The sequence below is a fragment of the Fistularia commersonii genome, chromosome 16 (assembly GCF_037954325.1).
Source record: "Fistularia commersonii isolate RoL2024-O1a breed Wild chromosome 16, RoL_Fcom_v1.0, whole genome shotgun sequence".
In the NCBI taxonomy this organism is placed as follows: Eukaryota; Metazoa; Chordata; class Actinopteri; order Syngnathiformes; family Fistulariidae; genus Fistularia; species Fistularia commersonii.
In genome coordinates, this window is record NC_141299.1 from 955,181 (window position 1) to 976,405 (window position 21,225).

General features: G+C 45.4%; 1 protein-coding gene across 1 annotated transcript in view; it reads right to left on the bottom strand.

Annotated features, from left to right (window-relative positions):
* The window catches only part of cachd1 (cache domain containing 1), a 101,085-nt gene that overhangs the window by 45,486 nt on the left and 34,374 nt on the right, over positions 1–21,225 (bottom strand). Inside the window, exons 2-3 of the mRNA XM_086161776.1 lie at positions 10,171–10,233; positions 991–1,139 (exon numbers count right to left, since the gene is read on the bottom strand). Of these exons, the coding sequence (XP_086017902.1) occupies positions 991–1,139; positions 10,171–10,233 (212 nt within the window). The remainder of the gene's footprint in view (positions 1–990; positions 1,140–10,170; positions 10,234–21,225) is intronic.

Here is a 21,225-nt window from a genome sequence, read left to right on the forward strand (position 1 = left end):
TTACGAGTTCTTCTCGGCGGCCACTGTACTCGCCGCGCTGTAAATGTCAAAGTGCATTGTGGGAAAAAAAGCTATTCAGCATGATGATGGAGAGCCTGAGAAGGTTCCAGGAGAAGTTTTCTCTTCAAGGTTGTCACAGTCAGTCATTTACCATCATCTAACCCTCTCCTCTGACACTAGCTAACTTTCTGTCCTCCTCCTCTGGTCTTCCTGCAGACTTCCTCCAACCTCAGCATCCTTCTGCCCGGATCTTTACCATCACCTCCTCTGTCCATGTCCAAAACCATCTCCGTTTGATTTTTATCTCCGGAACGTCTAGCATCTAGCTGTCCCTCTTTTTCTTCATCATCACTTGGTCTTGGTCATCCATGTCCTGCACCCCTGTGACACTTTCTTCTTTTCCTTTGGGCTTTTCCCTTCTCTGGTTGCCACAGCAAACCCGCCTTCTCCATTTTACCCCATTCTCAGTATCCTCCTCCCTCACACCAAATACCTTCATATTCTCTCTCACTATGTCCATAAATCTTCTCTTTGGCCTTCCTCTAGACCTCAAAGTCCAGCATCCGTCTACCAATAAATTCACTATCCCTCCTTTTTACATGACACAACCATCTCAGTCTGGGTTCTCTGACCTTCTCTCCCTAACATCAAACATGTTCTGTCCCTCTGATAGACTCATTCCTGATCCTATCCATCCTGGTCACTCCCAAAGAGAACCTCAACATCATCATCTCTGTGATGTCTAGCTCTGCCTCCTGTCTTTTCGTCAATGTTACTGTTTCTCGACCATACAGCATCGCTGGTCTCACCACTTTCTTGTACACCTGTCCTTTCATTGTGGCTGATTGTCTTCTATGACATAGTGCCTCTGACATTTTTCTCTAGCCACTCCAACCTGCTTGAGCCCGTTTCTTTAGGAATCCATGCAGGTCACATGTTCCATATTTGCGTACACAGAGAAGAGGGTGGGACAAACTGTATGTTACTCACTCCATCATGGACGCCGGGATGGAGCAGCAGTCCTGGATGGCGGTGAGCGGCGAGGTGAGGTGGGCCGTGTAGGAGGCCTCCACCACCTGCTTGTTCCTGTTCACCACATCCAGGTAGCGGTTGAACTTCTCCCGGATTTTCTTGGCCAGCTGTATTTAAAAGACAAGAAGACGTATTACAATGATGAAGGTCGCATGAATGCCATCACCTTGTGCTTTCAAAGCTCTTTCCGCTGGATTGACACGGGAGGGAATGAAGCATACCGTTGGGAGCAGCTTGACATTCAGTGTTCCACGCAAGGATACCGCAACATGCTGACAGGAAGAGCCGGTAATCAAACCACCAACCTTCTGATACCAACTCTATCAACCCCCCAAGGGTTTGTGTGTACTTGCTGATTCTGTGTTGTTTTGCAACTATTTTCGGTTGATTTCTTTGCTAAATTTAATTTGAAAAATGGTTTTAAGCCATTTCAAAATTACTATCCAGGATGACTCTTTTCATCCATCCATCGCAGGGTCCATCCATCATCTAGTGTTTCCCAACCACTGTGTGGCGGCACATTAGTATGCCGTGAGAGATCATCAGCTGTGCTGTGGAAAAAATGGCCACTTTCATCTGATCGGTCCGAAAATTATATATTCAATGCAAATAATGTGTCTTGGTACGTCTATCTATGTGGGCCGCTTGCAGTGGCAAGCAGGATAATGAAATTCTCTTCCGCTAGATGGCAACAGGTCGTGAATGAACCTGTGAGCCTACCTGCAGAGTCATTAACGATGCTTCCAGTGAGACAGCGGCAGTTATACTACACGGATCAAAAGTTTATTTAAATCAGGACCTTCTGGTCCTGTAGAGCATTCTGACCAAGATGAAGGCCCAAGCATGAGTAGTGGTCAGAAGAAAGTAAAAAAGGTGAGCTCAAGACAATACAATAAAAGTCAGATTGTGTTTGGATTCACTTTTACTGGGGAACCAACCGAGCAGACTCCCTTGTGCCTGGTTTGCGGGGTTAAGCTGTCCAAGAGTGCCCTGGTTCCAAGCAAACTCAAACGCCATCTCCAAACTAAAACACCCTTCACTTCAAAATAAGCACGCAGACTTTTTTGCTAATCTTTGTAAACAGACTGAGAGACACGTAGCGTTGTTCAAGGCAAGTGGGAAAGCTCTGAAAGCTAGCTACAAAGTTGCTGAACTCATGGCTAAATCCAACCAGCCACACATCGTGGCAGAGACATTAATACTACCTGCCTGCAAAATCATTGTAGAAGAAATGCTCAGCTCTGGTGCTGATGGAGAAATAGCCCAGATCTCGCTGTCAAATAAAACAATTTCCAGACGTTTTGATGACACGTCTATTGACAAAGTGTTCTGGAAAAGATGCTCATAAGTTGGAAGTCTGCATTGCACCTCGACAAAGCTATGGATATTAGATATATTACATTTCACACTTAGTAAGTAAATTGAGATTATGGTTTCATTGTATTTCATTGTTTTGTGTTTTTGACATATTTATTTGGTGGTGTGCCGTGTGATTTTTCTGATGTAAATTATGTGCCATGGCTCAAAAAAGGTTGGGAAACACTGATGTAGACAGCTAATCCAGCACTCAGGGTCACATGGTGGCTGAAGACTACCCCAGCTCTCTGTGGATTGCAGGACCAAAGCTAGACGTAGAAGCATTCCCTCTCCCAAAGCATTGTAGCATTAGTTTCATCCTTATCTGCTCAGCTGTTGTAACTGACTGGTTGTGGGCCTCTGTAGGCCCGATGGATGAGTGGTGTCTCTACATGTTGCCCTCTGATTGATCCAGGGATAAACCCCTGCCTTCCGTCCAATGACAGCTGGGACGGGCCCTCCTGAGTGCAGGAAAAGACGGTATAGATAACCAGGGAGGTTGTTTTGGGATCCCACAAAGGGCCTTTTTGTTCATCAACCCGCAGCACTTAAGTACACAAGAGGCCATACAATCCACGCTTTCATGGCCAAAGTCTTCACTGCCTCACCATCCTTGAAACAGAGCGAACGCAGAGTTTGGTCTGGAGCTGTTGTTCACTAAGGGGTGAGAACGTCTCAGCGTGAAGTAACAGTTAACTCAACAGAGACCCCTTCCACGCAGGCCCTATGACACGCACAAATTGTACTCCCTCGCTCATCAAGTGCACCAAGTATTGTGGGAATCTGACAGAAACAGTCATGGTGGTGGAGGCTTCACAGCTTTGAAGGTGAACCTACATCAAGGTGGACGAGGCTGGAATCAACTTCCAATCTTGATCTGTGCCCGACCTTTGGCCAATCTGAAGTCACCATCTTCCACAACAACATTCGGGCGCCTCTTTCCGAGAGCTGCCGTCCATCTGGACGTTCATACTTTATCCTCAAAACTACCATCACTGTACAATCTGCTTCTCAGTGTGAACCCAGGGCATCATCCACCCTCAGAGAAGATAGTTCTACAAGGATGACATGTGGACCAAAATGAGGTCAGTATGTTCCTGTAGCCCCATGAGCCAGAGTACGTAGAGGCTTTTGGTTGTTCGGTGTTCTTCGACCAAAATGAGGTCAGTATGCTCTTGCAGCCCCAAGATCCGCAGCACGTCTTGGCCTTTGGGTGTTCAGTGTCTCTTCACCCTCTGCAACGAAAGCAGTAGGGTGAGAACATCTCAGCGCGAAGAAACACTTAAATCAAACTGTTCACCCAGAGCCCCTCCATGCAGGCCCTAGGACACGAACACATTATACTCCCACTCCCTTTTGAAGGACTCAGTTCAGGCTGAGCGCATGCTAACACACACAAACATACACATCAGCCTTTCAAAACAAGACTGGAGCTCCTTTGGGGGGACAGCAGTGCCCTGTGGGCAGACTTAAATAAAAAAAAAGAAAAAAGCTCTTTGAAACAGGTTGTTGTCATTGCTTTATCCCCGCCTGCCCCTAAAAACTGCCGAATGGATGCGGGGGCCGTTTTGAGTGGGTTATTTCCAAAAAAAAAGTTTCACTTGTGTGTAATCTGTAATGGATGACCTCATAATGTGTCTGCTGGACTGCTCATTAGCTTTTGAGGAGCCAGTTCCTCGGACAGCATGGATTCATGGGAAATAAGCGCTTTCATTTCATCACCCTGTGGTTTCAAAGTGCCCCATGGCAGGCGTGCACGGTGCAAAACCGACCGCAAAATGATGGTGGCTCTACTGAGATGCAACCGTTCAAAAGCTCATTCAAACATCTGGACCATTTAGGTAAATGAGGTAAACGTGAATACAATGGACCTCTCTACTTTATTTTTGTAATTCGGTTCTCATGATTTATCATTCTTTATCGTTATTTTGCAGTATTTGAATTTTTTTGGGAAGATATAGCTAGATTCTTGCCTTTACTGGCACGTGTACTGTAGAAGACTTCTCCGACATGTCTCCTAACGACATCGATGGCTTAATAGAGGACCTCATCGAGATGGTGAAGTCTGACAGCGAGGAAGAGAAACAAGAAGAAGAAGAAGATATAGAAGAGACTGGTCTCACACTTGAACAACTTGCAGCTATGACAAACGCTGCAAAAGCCAAGCAAAATATGCCGCAAGATTGGGACAACGATGTGGTTTGGTCGGTCCATTTTTGTAAGTTGATGGATGAGGCCGTGGCAGTTTAATAAGCCACTTTCAACCCGAAAAAAAAAAGGAGCTGATAACAATGTTTCTGAAGAAAAAAAAATGCCAGTAAAGCATACGCCTGCACAGGGAGGCTCGGAAAGGGTAAATATTTCTGTAATTACTATCAAACTTATCACGTCACTACTTCACGGAAGTCGAGACGTTGTAGAAGACGTTACAGAAGTTTTCTTATTTACTCGTATTTTTCATAAGATTATTTATAAAATAATTATATAATTGATAATTATTATTATCAATGATAATTAATAATGATATAAAACCATTTTTATTTAGTTTTTCTCTATATCAGTATGTCAGGTACATATACCACATATAGTGAGATGACATAAAATAATAACAACTATCTAGGGTGAGAAATAACAAAAAAAGGGCGGGGGGGGCTGATATAAAAAAATATAGAAATAAAAAGAAATCCACTCCACAGGTCTAACTCCAAATATCCAAAAGGATGTGATGCTTATGTCCGGTGCCAGTATTAGTAAAGACATGACAGGTCCCCATGGTTTCCTAAAGATAGGCTTCTGAAGTCTGAATGAAAATGTAATTTAATCACTCCATTTGGTAAATGTCCCATACTTTTTGGATCTATATTTTATATGTAGGGGGATCTGGTTTTAACCACCTGATAGTTATGGCTTTTAATGCTGCTGTGAACAACATGTTTAGGAGGTATTTTTCATCCTCTCTTTTTATACCCACAGGGATTGCTCCTACTAATGCAGTTGTAGCCCTTTCCATTTGTAATCTTAAACTCATTTAGATCTAGAAATTATATATAAATGATGCGCCAAAGGCCAGGAGAATTAAAAAGCTTTAAAATGGTTCTAACTAGAGTAATTTCAAATTGATTTTAATCCTTTTTTAGGGCTTCCTCCAGGATAATTATAGGAAAATGGCTTTGTCAACAGATTAAAAACTTTCCTGGAAAAAAACAACGATGTGATATGGTTATAAAGTGCTCCATGGGCTTTCTCAAGCCATCCTGAGTTACCATCTCAGCTTTGTTCGAAAAGTTAAAAAAAAAGGTGTATTTCCACTGTAACTGGAGCCCCTTTGTTCACTCCCAATAATTACCAGCGCCTGCAAAAGGGCGATTCAAGCCCGGAACGGGGGGCAGGAGGGGGGAGGCGGTGCGACCCACTGACCGCTTGTACACCTAATCAACCAGCCGCTATTTCTATTAGGGTTTAACAGGGGCCTCAGGCACAACCCACAATTACTCCCCCTTCACCGCAAAGAACACATACCAACATGTAATGTCCATGCATGGCGGAACGGCAATTAGCCGCTGTGGACCTCGAATTAAATGAGGGGGCGGGGGGTGACTTCTCATCTAGCGCTACGAGTTGAGGCTTCGGTTAGTTCGCGGGGTAGAGCAGCCGACTCGTACCTGCGCCCCGAGGATTAAACCGCATTTTCCAAAGCGTGCACTCGCCCAATCAGGCTTGCGGGGTTCGGATTCCACCACAGATGGGGGCGGGGAAGGGGCGCGCCGGACTGCGCCGGCCTCCTACGCTCCCAGCGCGGTCACTGGCAGCGGTGTTTACGGCATGGCCGAGTCTTACTTTGGAGCGGATGGTTGAGGTTAACGCGGGGATGATGACTGCCGCGGTCGCATGTGTAGCCCTGAGCTCATTGCCGCATCACTCATCAGCACGTAGATCTATTGATAGAAGAAAGGGGTCGACCTCACGTCGTCCTGTGACTCAATCTGTTTTGCCCCATGCTAGCATGCATCGCAGGAAACACGCCTCGGCTGCACGCGTCTCGGGGTTGGGAAATACCATTTGTTTCCCTGTAATTAATGGGACAAGCAATGCCAGATGTACCATACATATGTACCTCTAAATACCCGAACCACAGACTAGACTGGACTACTGTGCTGCTGCTCTCCACAGGAAAGGCCACAGAAACATTCTGACAACCTGTTGCCTCAGGTCTTTTTTGGTGCAGGGGGCCACCTCCTGAAGAGCTTCTACGACACTTCAGTGGCATCAGCCATCTTTTTTGGAGTAGACTACTGAACCAACAAGAGGCTGGGCCAATAAGGAGAGACAGCAATGTGCAGGGAAGCCCCCCCCCCCCCCCCCCCGACTAAGCGGAAGTGGTGCGTGAGAGAATGATAGACAAGCTATCATCTCTGATGGAGAACCTGCCCACCCACTGCAGGAGCGTAAATGCAGGTCACTGTTCGACAAGGCTACGCATACAGTGTGCAAATGAAAGTTGCCATCAAGTGCAGTGGAGCCTTGACCTCCAAGTGTTTGCCAACTTAGGAGTGTTTGGAGATCCAAGCATCTGTTTAGTGGATATTGTGATTTGAGCCCAGATCAGAGCTAGGAGCAAGTGGGATGACTTTTGCCAAGGTCCGTGAAGTGACATTTAAAGACGGTCAGACACAGCGCCCGCCACAAGGTAGCCCAGAGAAAATCATGGAAAACCATGAGCGAGGTGTGCGTATTGTGGACTTGTTCTTGAACAGATGGAGAAGTTGTTGCAATGAGATATGGTAAAGGAGAGCATCATCTGTGAGTCGTATGTAGCCACTTCGGGTAGTTTGATGGTTTTAGAAAGAGGAGCGGCTTGATTGATTGATTGATTCCGTCCATAAATGGAGGTGGTACACAAAGTGTAGCACAGTGACATTTAGCATAGCATTGTAGCATTAAGGGTGGAGCCACAAAGTTAGGGATAGAGAACAAATGAAAACTTCTCCGCTACCACCAAACACACTTATAAAAAGACACTGAATATCACCACTTTATTTCTTTACATTCTCTTTCATGATGTATTATGATTTCTTGATTTATAAAGTACATTTTACTTATTTAAGACTATGTAACAAAACCAGGGGTCTGAAACGGATTAAAAGAGTTTCAATTCATTTTAATGGGGAAATTTAATTTGATATCCAAGCAAAAGAGTTAGGAGCTCGGTCACAGAACCAATACGCGTCCAGTTTTTACTGTATGTCGTACCTTACCTTGAGTTAACACCAGTTGACTGGTGTCCACTGATGGTCCAAACCACCTCTTATCTATTTAGTGTCTTCAAATCAGTGGGTCAATTGCTGGGTCGACTATGAATGCATTCAGATAAGTAAGATCATTTGGTGCCAAGTTGAGGCTGTGGAGCTTTTTTAAATTTAATACATAGCAAGAAAAACAGACGTGAAGTTTGCCATCTGCAGATGAGTTCTCTCCACTGATAGTCTAACTGACAGGAAGAGGAACAAACAAAAACGGCTAATCCAAACATGCCTTTGTAGACACGGCAAATGGCAAAATAATCAAATTGCGGCTCTGTGACTTGAATAAAACAATTTCCAGTTGTCCTTTCCCCTCCTTAAATGTCACAACGCGGAAGCTGCATCTGCTGCACGAAGGCAATACAGCAATCCGGCTGCAAATGTTAACGCCTCCCGTGAGTCCCAGTCCAATCCAACATGGTGCGTTTGAAGTTGTGCTTCTGTGCCACTTGTGTGCTGAGGGAAACTCGGGCGGGTGCCGGAGGGCCGTTTTATCTCCTGACTTCTTCCTTTCAACCCTTGCCTCAAAAAGCTTTAGCCCCCCACCCAGGCTGCCGCTATGAATAAGAATGACTCCTCAATGACCTGCAATTGACAAAAACAAAACAGCCAACGGCAGCTGAGGTAAAACCGTAAGGTGTAAAAAAAAAAAAAAAAAAAAAAAAAAAAGAGCTAGTTGCTATTCAAGCGCAAGGAGTTAATGCATGAAGGTGATCGGCGGGGTTTCCGGGATCCGCTGTTTATCTGTTTTTATTGTGCTAATTCGGTAGCCTAAATACAGAGATAACATCAGTGGCCGGGAGTTCCAGCTACTCCAGGAGCACGTCCACCAGCCAGGAACGCGCCACTGAGGGACCAATATAGGCCAAGGTCTTTGAGTCAGTACTCTTTCATTGTACGCCTTTGAAAGCAGGCAGATGTCTGCACATCTGACGAAAGAACTGATCCACAGAGAAAAAGCTCATCCAGTTTCCTCCTCGCCCCCTTTCCCTCAACGAATCCCAAATGAACCTCGCTTTGGCTCGAGGGTTTGGGCCCTCTGCCCGGAACCGGCAAGCGAGCCAACGGTGTCAGAGCTGTCGTCCGAAATAAGCGGCGGCCGCCCGATATCCGTTATAGATCGAGTGTGAGCTCTAACTGAGCCAGGAAGAAAAATTAAATTATCAAGGGAACAGAAAATGAATGCGGTGACAAGGGGAAACATAGCTAATAGCTAGTAGCTGCACTCTCGCCGTCATGGAGTAGGTTGCACACAGAAGATCAAGGGATGGCTGGTGCAATTTTGCGTTGCAATACAAGAATCCACAAACAAAGTCCAGAAAAAGAAGAGCAAAAGCACATGACCGGCAGCGACGGTATGCTTGTGGACCACCTTTGGATCCCGCTTGTCGGGTTTGCGGCACTACCCTGACAACACAGCGGTGACTCAGACACAAAGACACAGTGGGAGGTCTTTGTGGTTGGAGGCCAATTACTGCTGGTGAGAAGTCACAAAGCTTCAAATGAGTAATGAGGGTATGTTCGGTGCAGACGCTAACTTCCTGTCTAGTCTTTGTGGATGTTTTGGAGATAGTGGGACGGAAAAAAATATAGATGAACATTTGCTTTCCTGCAGGAAAGTGTTACGCAGACAACGTGATGATAATCGATACTTGCGATATTGGACTTTCTTTTCCCAGGATTTTACGGTTTTGACATCAGAATCCATTTTGAAACTTCAAACAGGAATTGATTTACTTGAAAAAAAAATCAAGTCAGACTTGAATTCAAATCCTGAATCAGCCAGTCAGGCTTAATATTAGAAAACAGAATGTGTGACTTATACACTGATGATCAGCGCAAGTGTCAGTCTGAAAGGGTAAATAGCTATAAGGCTAAGAGACGCTGCACACACACACACACACACACACACACACACACACACACACACACACACACACACACACACACACACACACACACAGAGTCACAGAGGAAATGCAAACATCAACCTGTCTGCTCTTGCTGTTGGCTGTTTACCTGATTTCATTTCTGCAGCAGCTCCTCTAACATCGTGACGCACAAACAAATGCAAACACCGGGATAACCTTGGTGGCGAGAACCGGAAAACCGCAAATTCTGCGCATGCTTTCGTCACAATCGGAAACCTGAGTGGCTGGAGGAAGTGTTGTGGATCATGTGAGATCCTCCTAGCTGACTGGTGCCAGTCTCTACAGCAGCTTGCCGCTTCATTGTCGAGGGAGACAGATAGGCGGCAACACACACACACACTGACACACACACACACACACACACACACACACACACACACACACACACACACTTCAAAGCATATGAAACATCAGCCGTGGAATTTAAATAAACCCCATCTTCCTCTGATGGTGTGTGTGTGTGTGTTCCTACTAAAGGCTACACAAGACCACAAACAGAAACCATCCACACACACACACACACAAACAAACCAGAGGGCTTTGTGGCTCACCTGCTGCACTTCTGTCTCGCCGTTTGAAGTCTTCTCGGTGTACACGAACGAGCTGAAAATCCTCTGCGGAGACACAAAGAGGCAAAGAGATAGGCGTCAGATCGGATACAAATAATACAAAACAATTGTAGAATTTTCAGGGTTGGGAGGGAAGTCCAGTTGGGGGATTTTTATCGTTTTTGAGCCCAAAATTAAAATAAAAAATACAGTTTGTTGCGGAGGGGGGGCAAGCAGCAGAAAAACCATCGCTGAAGGAGAACACCACACACACCTGTCAAGAATCCAGTCAGACCAGAAGCATCTGCGGCCGCATGCTTCTCATGCCTTCCCTTGCTTGCACTCCCGGCCAAATCTACATTTTATTCAAGCGAGGTTTATATGCTTTTTTCTACCCTGCCTTTTTATTTTTTAATTGAGATTTGAATTCCCAGGATCTGCTGCGGGTTCCGATCGAGGCCTTGATCCCATTGGAATTGGAGGTGCTATCTGCCGCCACACAGGATCGCAACTCATTTGGTAGAAAATAAGGTTGTGATAGTGAAGGGGTTGTGAAGTGAAATGCATTATAACGGTTGGTATTGTCCTGGCAGAGGCATTGAATGCAACGCTTTTGAGCCCATGAATGTTCACCGGGTAAAAGGTTTGATGCACGTCGCGTTTCCAACAAATTATTCAAATCACAGCTGTCTGACAAAGAAAAGGGAACGAAAAGGGAAGCTGCCATTTTGCGAGAACAGATGAAATTCCAACAAGACGTCAAATACCTCCGCGGCATGGAGGGCACAGGGGTTAGAGCGATCATACTTCGAACCGAACACTCCTGGTTTGATTCCCGACTCATCCTAGTGTGCCCAAGTGTTGTTGAGCAAGACCCTGAACCCCTAACTGCTCCCCTGGCACCGCTAGATGGCTGCCAACTGCTCATGGTTCATCCATGATGGGTGAAATGCAGAGAGGAATTTTCTACAAGGAATAAATAAAGTACCAAAAAAAGTGATTAATAATTAACAACAATAAATAAATACAAAAAAAAAAGATGGAGAACTCACACACAAACATGGACAATTTTTTGAAAGATTGTTTTGCTGCTTTTGAAATGCAGACATATAGAAGGATGGTAGTAAAATTGACCCGAGATGTCCTCAGAAGAATCAACTATTAATTACGCCTCTTTTACATCACCCAAATGAAGAAACTGAAGTTTTGAAGGCACTTTACCAGAGGGAACACAGAAAGAGTCCAACTTCATGGAAAGAGCAAACCTTGGAGTTGGAGGAAGAACGCCAAGAACAAAGTGGGCGAACAACTTCGGCTAGTGGACTGAGCAAAGCTACAAGGAGGCTGCAAGAAAGGCAGATTGCCCAAAAACTACTTGCAAACAGTTTGGAAGTCTGATCACCTCCCCTCAATGATGTTAGGCTTAGGGTACTTCCTGCTACAGATAGCCCAAGAGGACCTTACTGTGCTCTTCCAATGTGATGATGGCGAGAAGTTCCCCTACACATTTGAATCATTTCTTCCATCACAGTAAAATTCATTGAATCGCTTATATTTCAAGCAACTCGACTCCGCAAGTAGCCTGCAGGTCAAACCCAGGAATTCATTAACCAGAGAAGGTTCTAAATTACCTTCCTGACTTTACAAGCAGAACTAAGGGAGAAACGAGACCTGATTGATTTCTCAGCGCTGACAGGTGCATTTTTATAAGCGGTCCGGAGAGAGCCACAAATCTGATTCAGTGCCAAAGCAACCCAGAAGTTTGGCTCTGTCTTTTACACAGCTTTCCAAGCTGATGGGGAGAAGACGCGCCACCTGGTTGTATCTGCAGCGAAGACACAACAACAAGCAACAGGCCGATGTTAAAACGCCCCAATTGAAACCCACGGGCTGAAATGTTTTACCACGCTCTGAATTTATATCGTTATCTGAGCAGGAAGCCGAGTATACGCGGAGAAAGTTAGTTCTGGTGTGACCTCAGCCTCGACACACACTCGGTGAGCTGCGGAGACATTTTTAGGAGGCGCCTGAATACGGCAGTGCGCGCACACACACACACACTCTCACAGTACAATAATAACACACGTTTTACAGGGATGGTCTCCTGGGCGCCATCAGCCAGACCTTCACTTCTCCACCTCGCTCGCAGAAACTTTTCAAAACACAGTTGGCGGCGCGCTGTGGCAGCTAACGGAGTAAAACTAATGTTTGCAAAGAGGCAGCAGGGAGGCAGGTGTTTGGCTGTAAGCTGTCCCGCTGCACACAAATACTTAAACTGATGGTGCATTCCAGAGGGGGCGACAGTCGCAACCAACCTCAGCAGAGGCCTTGACACCTTGACGTTATCTGCATGTAGATTTACCTTCTGACCTTTGAGTGAAGCAAGGTCGCACTGGTCCCACAGCTACGTTTGTATTTGTGGAGCAATTTTCTTCCAACAATGAATCACATGGAACAAATGAACAAGTTGGCCAATTATTGCCATGACTGCCATGAAATCCGAACGTGAGTTTCCGTTTCGGTGATGTTCTCCATGCATCGTCTTGTGGTCAACAAAAGCACATGGATTATTACATTTCTGTTTTGTCATTTGTATGAAGCAAGATATCTGTAAAGAGGTAAGAGTAGTCCAGAAATTTTTTTTATAATTTGTATCTATCCATCTATATATCTCCTTCTCTATATATGTACATAAATACATATGTATATATATATATATATAAATATACACACACACACACACACACACACACACACACAGTACATACTTGTACCTACCGATAATTTCCACATGCATTTAAACACTCAAAATGATTTGTTTCCATGCTAATGACACTCATATTGTTGTTGATAGTCTGACTTGTCTTCTATATTGTTATATCTACATACACATATACACAGATATACATATATATATATAGAGAGAGAGAGAGATATTCGTATGGTTTAGAAGATTTCTTCCATTAAAAAGAATAAGAGATGCTGAACTCTGACTTTTGAAAATCTAGAAATTCTGTCCCAGCCCCACGCTAACAACGGTGAATGGACAGAAGGGGGTCTTTGGTGAAATCCCCAAACAATGGTCCGCGTTGCTGATTTCACGTGCAATCCAGAAGATTGAAGCAAAAAAAAATTCCAGGAAACTAATTTACGAGTCCACGCAAGCCATAAAACCGTAATAAGTGCAAACATGTCCATTTTAACTCCCCGTCTTCCAACGAGGCCACGTTCGCAATATATATACATGAGCGGCCTAAATGGAGTCAGACGACTTTATTACAGCTGATTAGATTTTGTTATTATAGGTTATTTTTTCAAAAAAGAAGTGCTATATATATATATATGCAAAGGACTGTACATATATATGATTTCTTTATGCCACTATTGCCAAAGCACACACACACACACACACACACACACACACACACACTCAGTTACATATTTGCCTATTTAAGTGCAGAAGCAAAGGGACTTCTGTTCCTCCAGAGCTGGAAAAGACAGAGGGTCCGGGCTGTGAAACAGTCGTATAAACAGGAACGAAACGGCGCTAATAGAGCTGCCAACAGGAACCATGTGCTTTGAAAACACAACACAAACACGGGAGGTAGGAGAACAGGCGGAGGAACAGAGGAGCGCTTTCCTCCATCCAGCCGGCAATCCTGAAAAAATATTGGGGAGAATTCTTGTGAGGGAACCGCGGCTGCTGATTAGCTACAGGTTTGCTGTCTTTCCCCCAGCGCCTGGAGTGTTTGTTGTTGGAGCTGTTTTGTGGTTTTCACAGCTATGAAGCAGCCAGGGAGGAATGCTCACCTCTGAAACCGAAGGAGGCCCGGGGTTGCCCGGGCCACGATGGGCCCATGGCCTCCTGTGACCCACAATCAAACACCGCCTGCACTTTCGAGGAGAAGGGGGCAATGGCGTCGTTGGACACTGTTTAGAAACGGCAGTTCACACGAACGGAGGGACAGCGGCAAAAATGACCGAAGCGCTGTCAGAAGAGCTGGGCTTTTTTTTTTTTTTAGAAAATTCAACATAGCAGATGGTGTCATGATTTTGGAGGGTGTGCCTGACCCAAACACAAAGACACTAAGAAGGTGAGATGTTTCAAGAGGTTTTGTTCTTTCTGTCGGGACCCTCTGGAACTGGGAAGGGGGGCGAGGATGGGCATCGGGTCCCCTGGAACTAGGAAGGGGGGGCGAGCAGAAGCATCGAAACCCTCTGGAACTAAGAAGTGGGGCCAGCAGAGTCGTCGGGACCCAATTTTCTGCCTTGTTTTAAGTGATTACTTTATTAAACACGATCCAGTTATCTTCAATGTTTGTTTCTGGAGTATTGCACTTCATTAAATCCATGACTTTCTAAAGGATGTTATTTATATGGCGCTAAATCACATCCCAGGAGGCTGATGACACTTTCCATGTCGAGCAGGTCTGGACCACATGATCTATAGAACACTTCCGCAGGAGCAACAACTCGGACAAAACACCGCCTTCTCCTGGTGCCGAAAACGTGGACAGATCTCAGTTCAATGCAGGCAGCCTTCTGCCTCAACCAGTTGGGGTAGGAGGAGAATACAGTGGACCCTCGGTATTTTGAGGTTCATTTTTTTTTTTAATTTGGTTCTCACTATCTATTATTCTCTCGCAGTTTTTTGCAGTATTTGCATTTTTTTGACAGATGAGGACCTCACCAAGGTGTTGAAGTCTGCCAGCAAGGAAGAGGAAGAGGAAGAGAAGCGAAGTCAAAGAAATCGAAGAGACTGGTTGGACGACTTGCAGCTATGACAAACGCCACAAAAGCCCTGCAAAATTTGTTCCAAGATTGGGACAAGGATATGGTCCGGTCGGTCCATTTTTGGAAGTTTATGGACAGGGCTGTGGCAGTTTAATAAAACCATTTTGAACCAGAAAACAAGGAGAGGGAGCAACTGCCTATAACGATGTTTCTGAAGAAAAAAACGCCAGGAAAGTAGAAGGCACAGGCTTATGCGCAGGAAGGTGTTGAGTAAGGTTCATTGAGGGTTAATATATCTGTAGATACCATTAAAATGATCACGTTGCTACTTTGCGGAAATTCACTTTTCACAGGGGTCTTGGAACGTAACTCTTGCAAAATGTGTGGGTACACTGCGTACCAGTAGCGCCAATGGTTGGCATGATACAAGAATAGTTTTATTAGTCATAAAAGAAACAACAATGGTGGACACCTGGTGAGAAACTGCAGCGGATCAAGCCACAGCCTCTTGGAACTTGCTAGATCCCAGGGACTCGGGAGAAGGTATGAGGCTACTACCATGCACTGATGAAAGGACATGACTGCAGACATCGTAGGATGTCCACAGGGTAAGCCTATGGAGCTAACTTAGGCTAACTAAGGGTTAGCCTAGCCCTGCTTCCTGATGTAGGGTTGAAGAAGGCAATTTAAACACACACAAAAAAAATAAGTAGATTGTATTTTGGACACTAAGCCCACCAGCCAGGCACTCAACCTCCCCTCCGCTGATCACAGAGGAGCAGCCTTTGTCTCATTAGACCGGACTTTAAATCCGTCCACATGGAGGTTAATCCTGAGCACAGATGAGTGGTTCGCAGGAATGGTGAAACTGCGGCGGACGCTCACTCCTCCCCCCCGTCGGAAAGGCGAGCACCAAATTCTATTTGTGTTGATAAAGATCGGAGGCCGTTGTCAGGTTTCTGTTGTAGCCTGAACGTGCAGCTTAAGCATGGAGACCAGTCATGCGCTGGTTAATTGAGTCTGCCTCTCAGGCTCTCTTGGGGAAGCCAGAAAGTACCTCAAGAGGCTCTGCTCCTTCAAAGTGCCTCTTTTGTTCTTAGCGGGTCGGTGAATGCAAAGCAGACGGGCGACGGATGATACCAAAGCAAGGGCCGAGACTGAGAGCTGTGGGGTCGGAGGGGGGGTCAGCTGTGACAAAACATGAGAAACTGAAAGGAGCCTAGAAGGGAAAGAAGGAGGGGAACGGAAAGGAGTAACCAAGGAAGTGGACCAAAGAAACTGCCTGGAAATGAACACAAACGGATATAAAAAAGTAAGCAGTACCATGAAAATGGCCAGGAAAGAGTCCAAAAAACAGGGAATAAGTGAGCATTTCTTATATTTGCTTTTGGACAGAAGAGTTCTAAGCTCCAATCTGGTTCCAGGAACTGCCCTGACACCCAGGGGACCTTTAGGTTTGCATTCTCTGGGTATGATGTGGCCCTTAAGCTACATGCTGAAAAACAAACCACAGAAGAAGACGACGACGACGACGACACGGACAACATGGAGGTGAAAGCTGCCACAGCGTTCGTAGAATAATCACCATGGACTTATCAGATGGTTGAAGTGTCTTTATCTTCTCCCATGTGAGGAACCCCTCAAGTCTACAAGAAGTAGTTGGTAATGGGCACGGCTAATGAATTCGATCTACGTCACAGGACTTCCCATGGAACCATGAAAGACCCTGCCTTGGATCTAGGGGCCGAGGTCCATGGTCCCTGGTTCCACTGCTAACGCGCGGAAAAAAAAAAAAAAAACCTCCCGGACCCTCATAAGGTTCTAGGAAAAACAACATCGCCGAACATCGAAGCACCATTAGAAATCAGGTGATTCAGTTGATATTTGATAAGAATATTTCATTCCTTCAGGTCTAGGATGTGTTATTTTTTGTGTTCCCTTTATTTTTTTGAGCAGTATATATAACATTATATGCCGCGTTCATTCATTTTAAATTTCAAGAGGGTCGTGGGCTTTTTACTGTGGTGAAACGGGTCCAAATGGCTCTTTTAGTGGTTGCAGACCCCCTTCCTTGCCTGCCTAAGTGTTGTTGAGCAAGACACCGAACCCAAAACTATTCCCCTGGCGCTGTTCCTTAGCTGCCTTCTGCTCATGGTACATCCATGGTGGGTCAAATGCAATGGTTGAATTGTATGTGTAACTGTATGAGCCAATTAAGGCATTTCTTCTTATTCGGAGCCAAATCCCAAAATACAGTCCTTTCACAAGGAACCCCCAAGAAGTGAGGCACGACGTAGCTCAGTGCATCACTGTGAGAGAAATCAGTCACACACACACACACACACACACACACACACACACACACACACTCTTCCTCCCTCACTATGAATTGGCGGTGATTTGGAGCGGCGAGATCGAGATATTGGTTTCCACACAACTGACAGATAAAAGCCTTGCACCCAGGGGACGGTGGCTGCTGTTTCCTCCATGCTGCCGGTGTACAGCTAACACTCCCTTCTTTTTCATTACTCCCTCCCTCTTTCACTGCTTCCCTCCCTCCACCTCCAAATCCTCCCTGCCCCCAGCCAACTCTCCACTCATTGCACTACAAAGGGTGGGAGCTGGGAATGCAGCATCACAGCCTTGCCTTGATGTGTCTTGTGTGTGTGTATGTGTGTGTGTGTGTGTGTGTATGTGTGTGTGTGAGTCCGCGCGTGCGCATGTTTCATTTTCCTCCTAGACCCTTTCCCATGTCTCCTTCCACAAGCTCTCCCTCCAATCTTGTTTTTCCCCCCGCTAGAGCTACAAAGCAGAGTCGGGGTTGCGGCACCTGAGAATTCAAGAAGGCAGCCGCCGCTTCTGCTTCTAAAACAACGTGGAGTTAAAAGAAAGCCCAAAATGACGGCTTGTGCAACTTCCCGCTCCCCAAAACAGCAGCAGGAACAAGAGGGAGAACAGCTTTTCTATGGAGGTCAACAACGCTTGGAAAAAAAAGTACCTTATTTTTGGCGTTTTATAACCCAATGTTCCCTTTCAATTATCCAAAGTCAACCAGATTTAATTCATAACTGCATGGAAATGGCTGATTTTGTCAATTAAAAGATAAAAGTTGAAAAAAATGGGGGAAAACTTATCGGGCTTTTTTCCCAAAAGTCCTCCAGACAGAGGCCGTTGGCATTAAAAACCCAGAAAATATGGGATTTTGCAAGTGATTTGAGATTTCAGGGGTTCCACCTGGATCGGTCACAGGGCCACAAATTGAGACGTACAACCATCCACCCTGCCATGCACATATCTGCAACATCTGGTATCAACCTCCTGCAGGGGTCTGGACTGTGACTATTTAAATAAATACATTAAACTATTATGAACCAAACAACCAATGTCCGAAGCTCCTGATTCTGCAAGAAAATGAATTCCTCACCCAAGGAGCCCGGGTGGCGTTTGCGTCGGGTGGTTTATGTGCACAAGATGTACCTTCAGGGAACTCCAACCCGCACAGGGAATACTTGTAGTCCACTGAAGTGTGAACAGGGATGCGGGACTATTTGGGCTTCATTAAAAACAGGTGAACATACCGGCTAACCCGGGTCGTCAGGGAATCCCATTATAAAATGGGGGTTAGGTCTGACTGAAAGAAGCCACGGGGAAACTAAACCCTCGCTAATTCCACGTCTCCGTTTCAACCTATCGGTGCAGATTGGCTAATTAAATGGCCGCCACCAACTGCCTGCCGGTGCTTTAATGGGGCACGGGCGGTCGATCTAATTTGCTTGAATCTAAGCAACGTACGAAATCTGAGGCGGTCGGCTCCTGCGCGGCCAGCACATACGAGCTTAGCCTTCCAGTTGAAAAGTGGGGAAAAGATGTTTATTTCTGATTTATTGCTCTGTACTGCCAATATTTTTATATGCACATTGGTGCGCCCGCTGACATCCATGTTCGTGTTGTACAAAAAAAAAAAAAAAAATCAAAACCCACGACTTGGTTGTCAGGGTAACCTCACTTAGCGGCGTAATGGGTAAAACAGCTGTGTCCAGCTCTTTTCTAGCTAAAACCCGAACCCCTTCGGGTTCCTTGAAGGAGGCATCTCAAGCTCCCAAGGTGGATGGCTGCACGTGGAAAGTGTGTGCACTAATATGAAAAAGAAAAGGCAACAGTCTTGATGAATAGCCATCATTTTGCATGTATGACTTTGGGCTGACCGGCTTCCTGCGGGCGTTTGCGTAAAAATTGTTTGTGAAAGAGGAGAAAAACCCGAGACAATGAATGCCAAGTGTTTCCTGGTTCCACTCCATCCCAGAAATACACATAATTTCACATCGCATCAGTGTCAGGAGTCGGGTTTACCCCGATTTCGGTGTTATTCGAACCAGGACCTCCAGTATTTGAAGCCTATGATCTCATGCAGCCAATAGGGTTCTATTGTGCTCGCACTGATTTGTGGAGACGTTTTTTTTTTTCCTGGACCACATTTCATGTGATTATAATTGATGGGCACATTTGGAGGGAAGCTATAACAAACCTGCAAATTTCCTCAAAAATGTTATACGGGTAAAATTAAGTACACAAGCGAAGCCCAGAGGGCGCGGCGGTTTCGGCCTCTTGTCGGAGAATCCGGCTTCGGTCGATAAAGTCTTGGAGCTCATCCAACACCCCATAGTCTTGGACAAACGTGTCCCTCTGACCACATATGATGTTTTGTTTGTTTTTTTTTTTTTAATGTGAAACAAGACTGCGGCAAAAGAAACAATGGTCTGCATTTTCTACCCCACTTCAACCCTGGAAGACCACGGAGGACGAAAGGAGTATTCATCCTCCAGGACACCAGAAGCTACAGAAGGCATTGCAAGGCTTTCAGAAAAGGAGGTGCGTGTTTGCTTGAAGGATCATATTACGACATGAACTTTGATATGGCCTTACGGGATCCCGCCCATTCCTCCAAAGTTTTCTGTCTAGAGTCAATGGGTAAAACGAAAATGGGAAAATGGGAAAAACGAACGCTTTCAGGAGTTACTGCGGTCGACGAGAATCTCAAAGCGCGTCCTGGCAAGACAGCTGATTTCTGCTACCAAATGTTATCTGTGACCTCCTGGAAAGGGAAGCCTTAAAACACACATATGCACTTGTTGGAGATATCGTACGAGTATGCAAAGGGCCCCGGTGCCTGGGCTATGGTGAATCCAAAACTACACTCTCTTTATCTCCCTCTCGGGTCTCCTCCCAGCAGAAAGGGTGTGAGGGTGAAGCCTGTCAGCTATCAGGTGCTGCGGTCCTGAAATAACAAGACCCTCTTTTGTCCAAACAGCGTCGGGGCGAGCGGAGAGTCACCGCCGCGGAGTTCCCAACTGCCTCCCTTCAACCCCCTACACCTACCCGAGAGGCTCTCAGACTTGGCTGGGGATGTTTGCTCGCCCTCTCCACCAGACAGGATATAATGCTTTCCACATGTGAGGAGAAAGAGGACGGGATGGGGGCTGGAGGGGTGAAGGGGGATGGAGGAGAAAAGAGAGGGGTGAGAGAACCGTGGAAAAGTGGGGCCGGGTAAACGGAGAGTAAGAAAGAAAGATGGTGTAATAGCGTCCTATCCACAGAGCCGGGCTTGTTTGTGCGAGGCTGCGGGCGAAAGCTCTGGGAGGGAATTGAGCCCGACATAAATGATGCAACGTATGGATTCAAATACCTCATGCACCAAAGCAGCTGGGCTCCATTAAAAATAAAGATTGTTTTTCGTGCTTTTGTTTGCACCATGACTTCATATTTTCCGTCCATAAATCCAAATTCGGACCGATCGACACTACAGAGGAGCTGCGACATCGTCAACTTTTTTTTGGAGACAACTTGGAGGACATAGGGTCATAATCAATTCACTCCCTCACCTATTCACATGATATGCACTAATTCTTTATCCTTGTTGGTCTCAACCGACTCGCATCCAGCCTATTTTAATCCATGTGATTGATATTGTCACTCTGGTTGTCATTTATTTTTTGGTTGTCTATTTTCACCCTTACTGTCTTTTTTTTTGTTTTTCTTGCAAACCATTCATTTGTCCATTCTTATCCTTGATGTTGTTGGCAGTGTTGTTCTGCCATCCATTTATTTGAGGATTTTTTTTTTTCTATTTTCTAATTGTCTTCTAATTGTCTGACACTTGTAATTGTTACGTTGGTTTGACAAAAGAATTAACCGAATAGGGATCAATAAAGTTGATCTTATCTTAAGAATTAAAGTGGACCGTACTTTATTTTTTTTTGTGTAATTCGGTTCTTGCAATTTATCATTCTTTAGAGTTTTTTGCAGTATTTGAATTTTTCCCGGGAT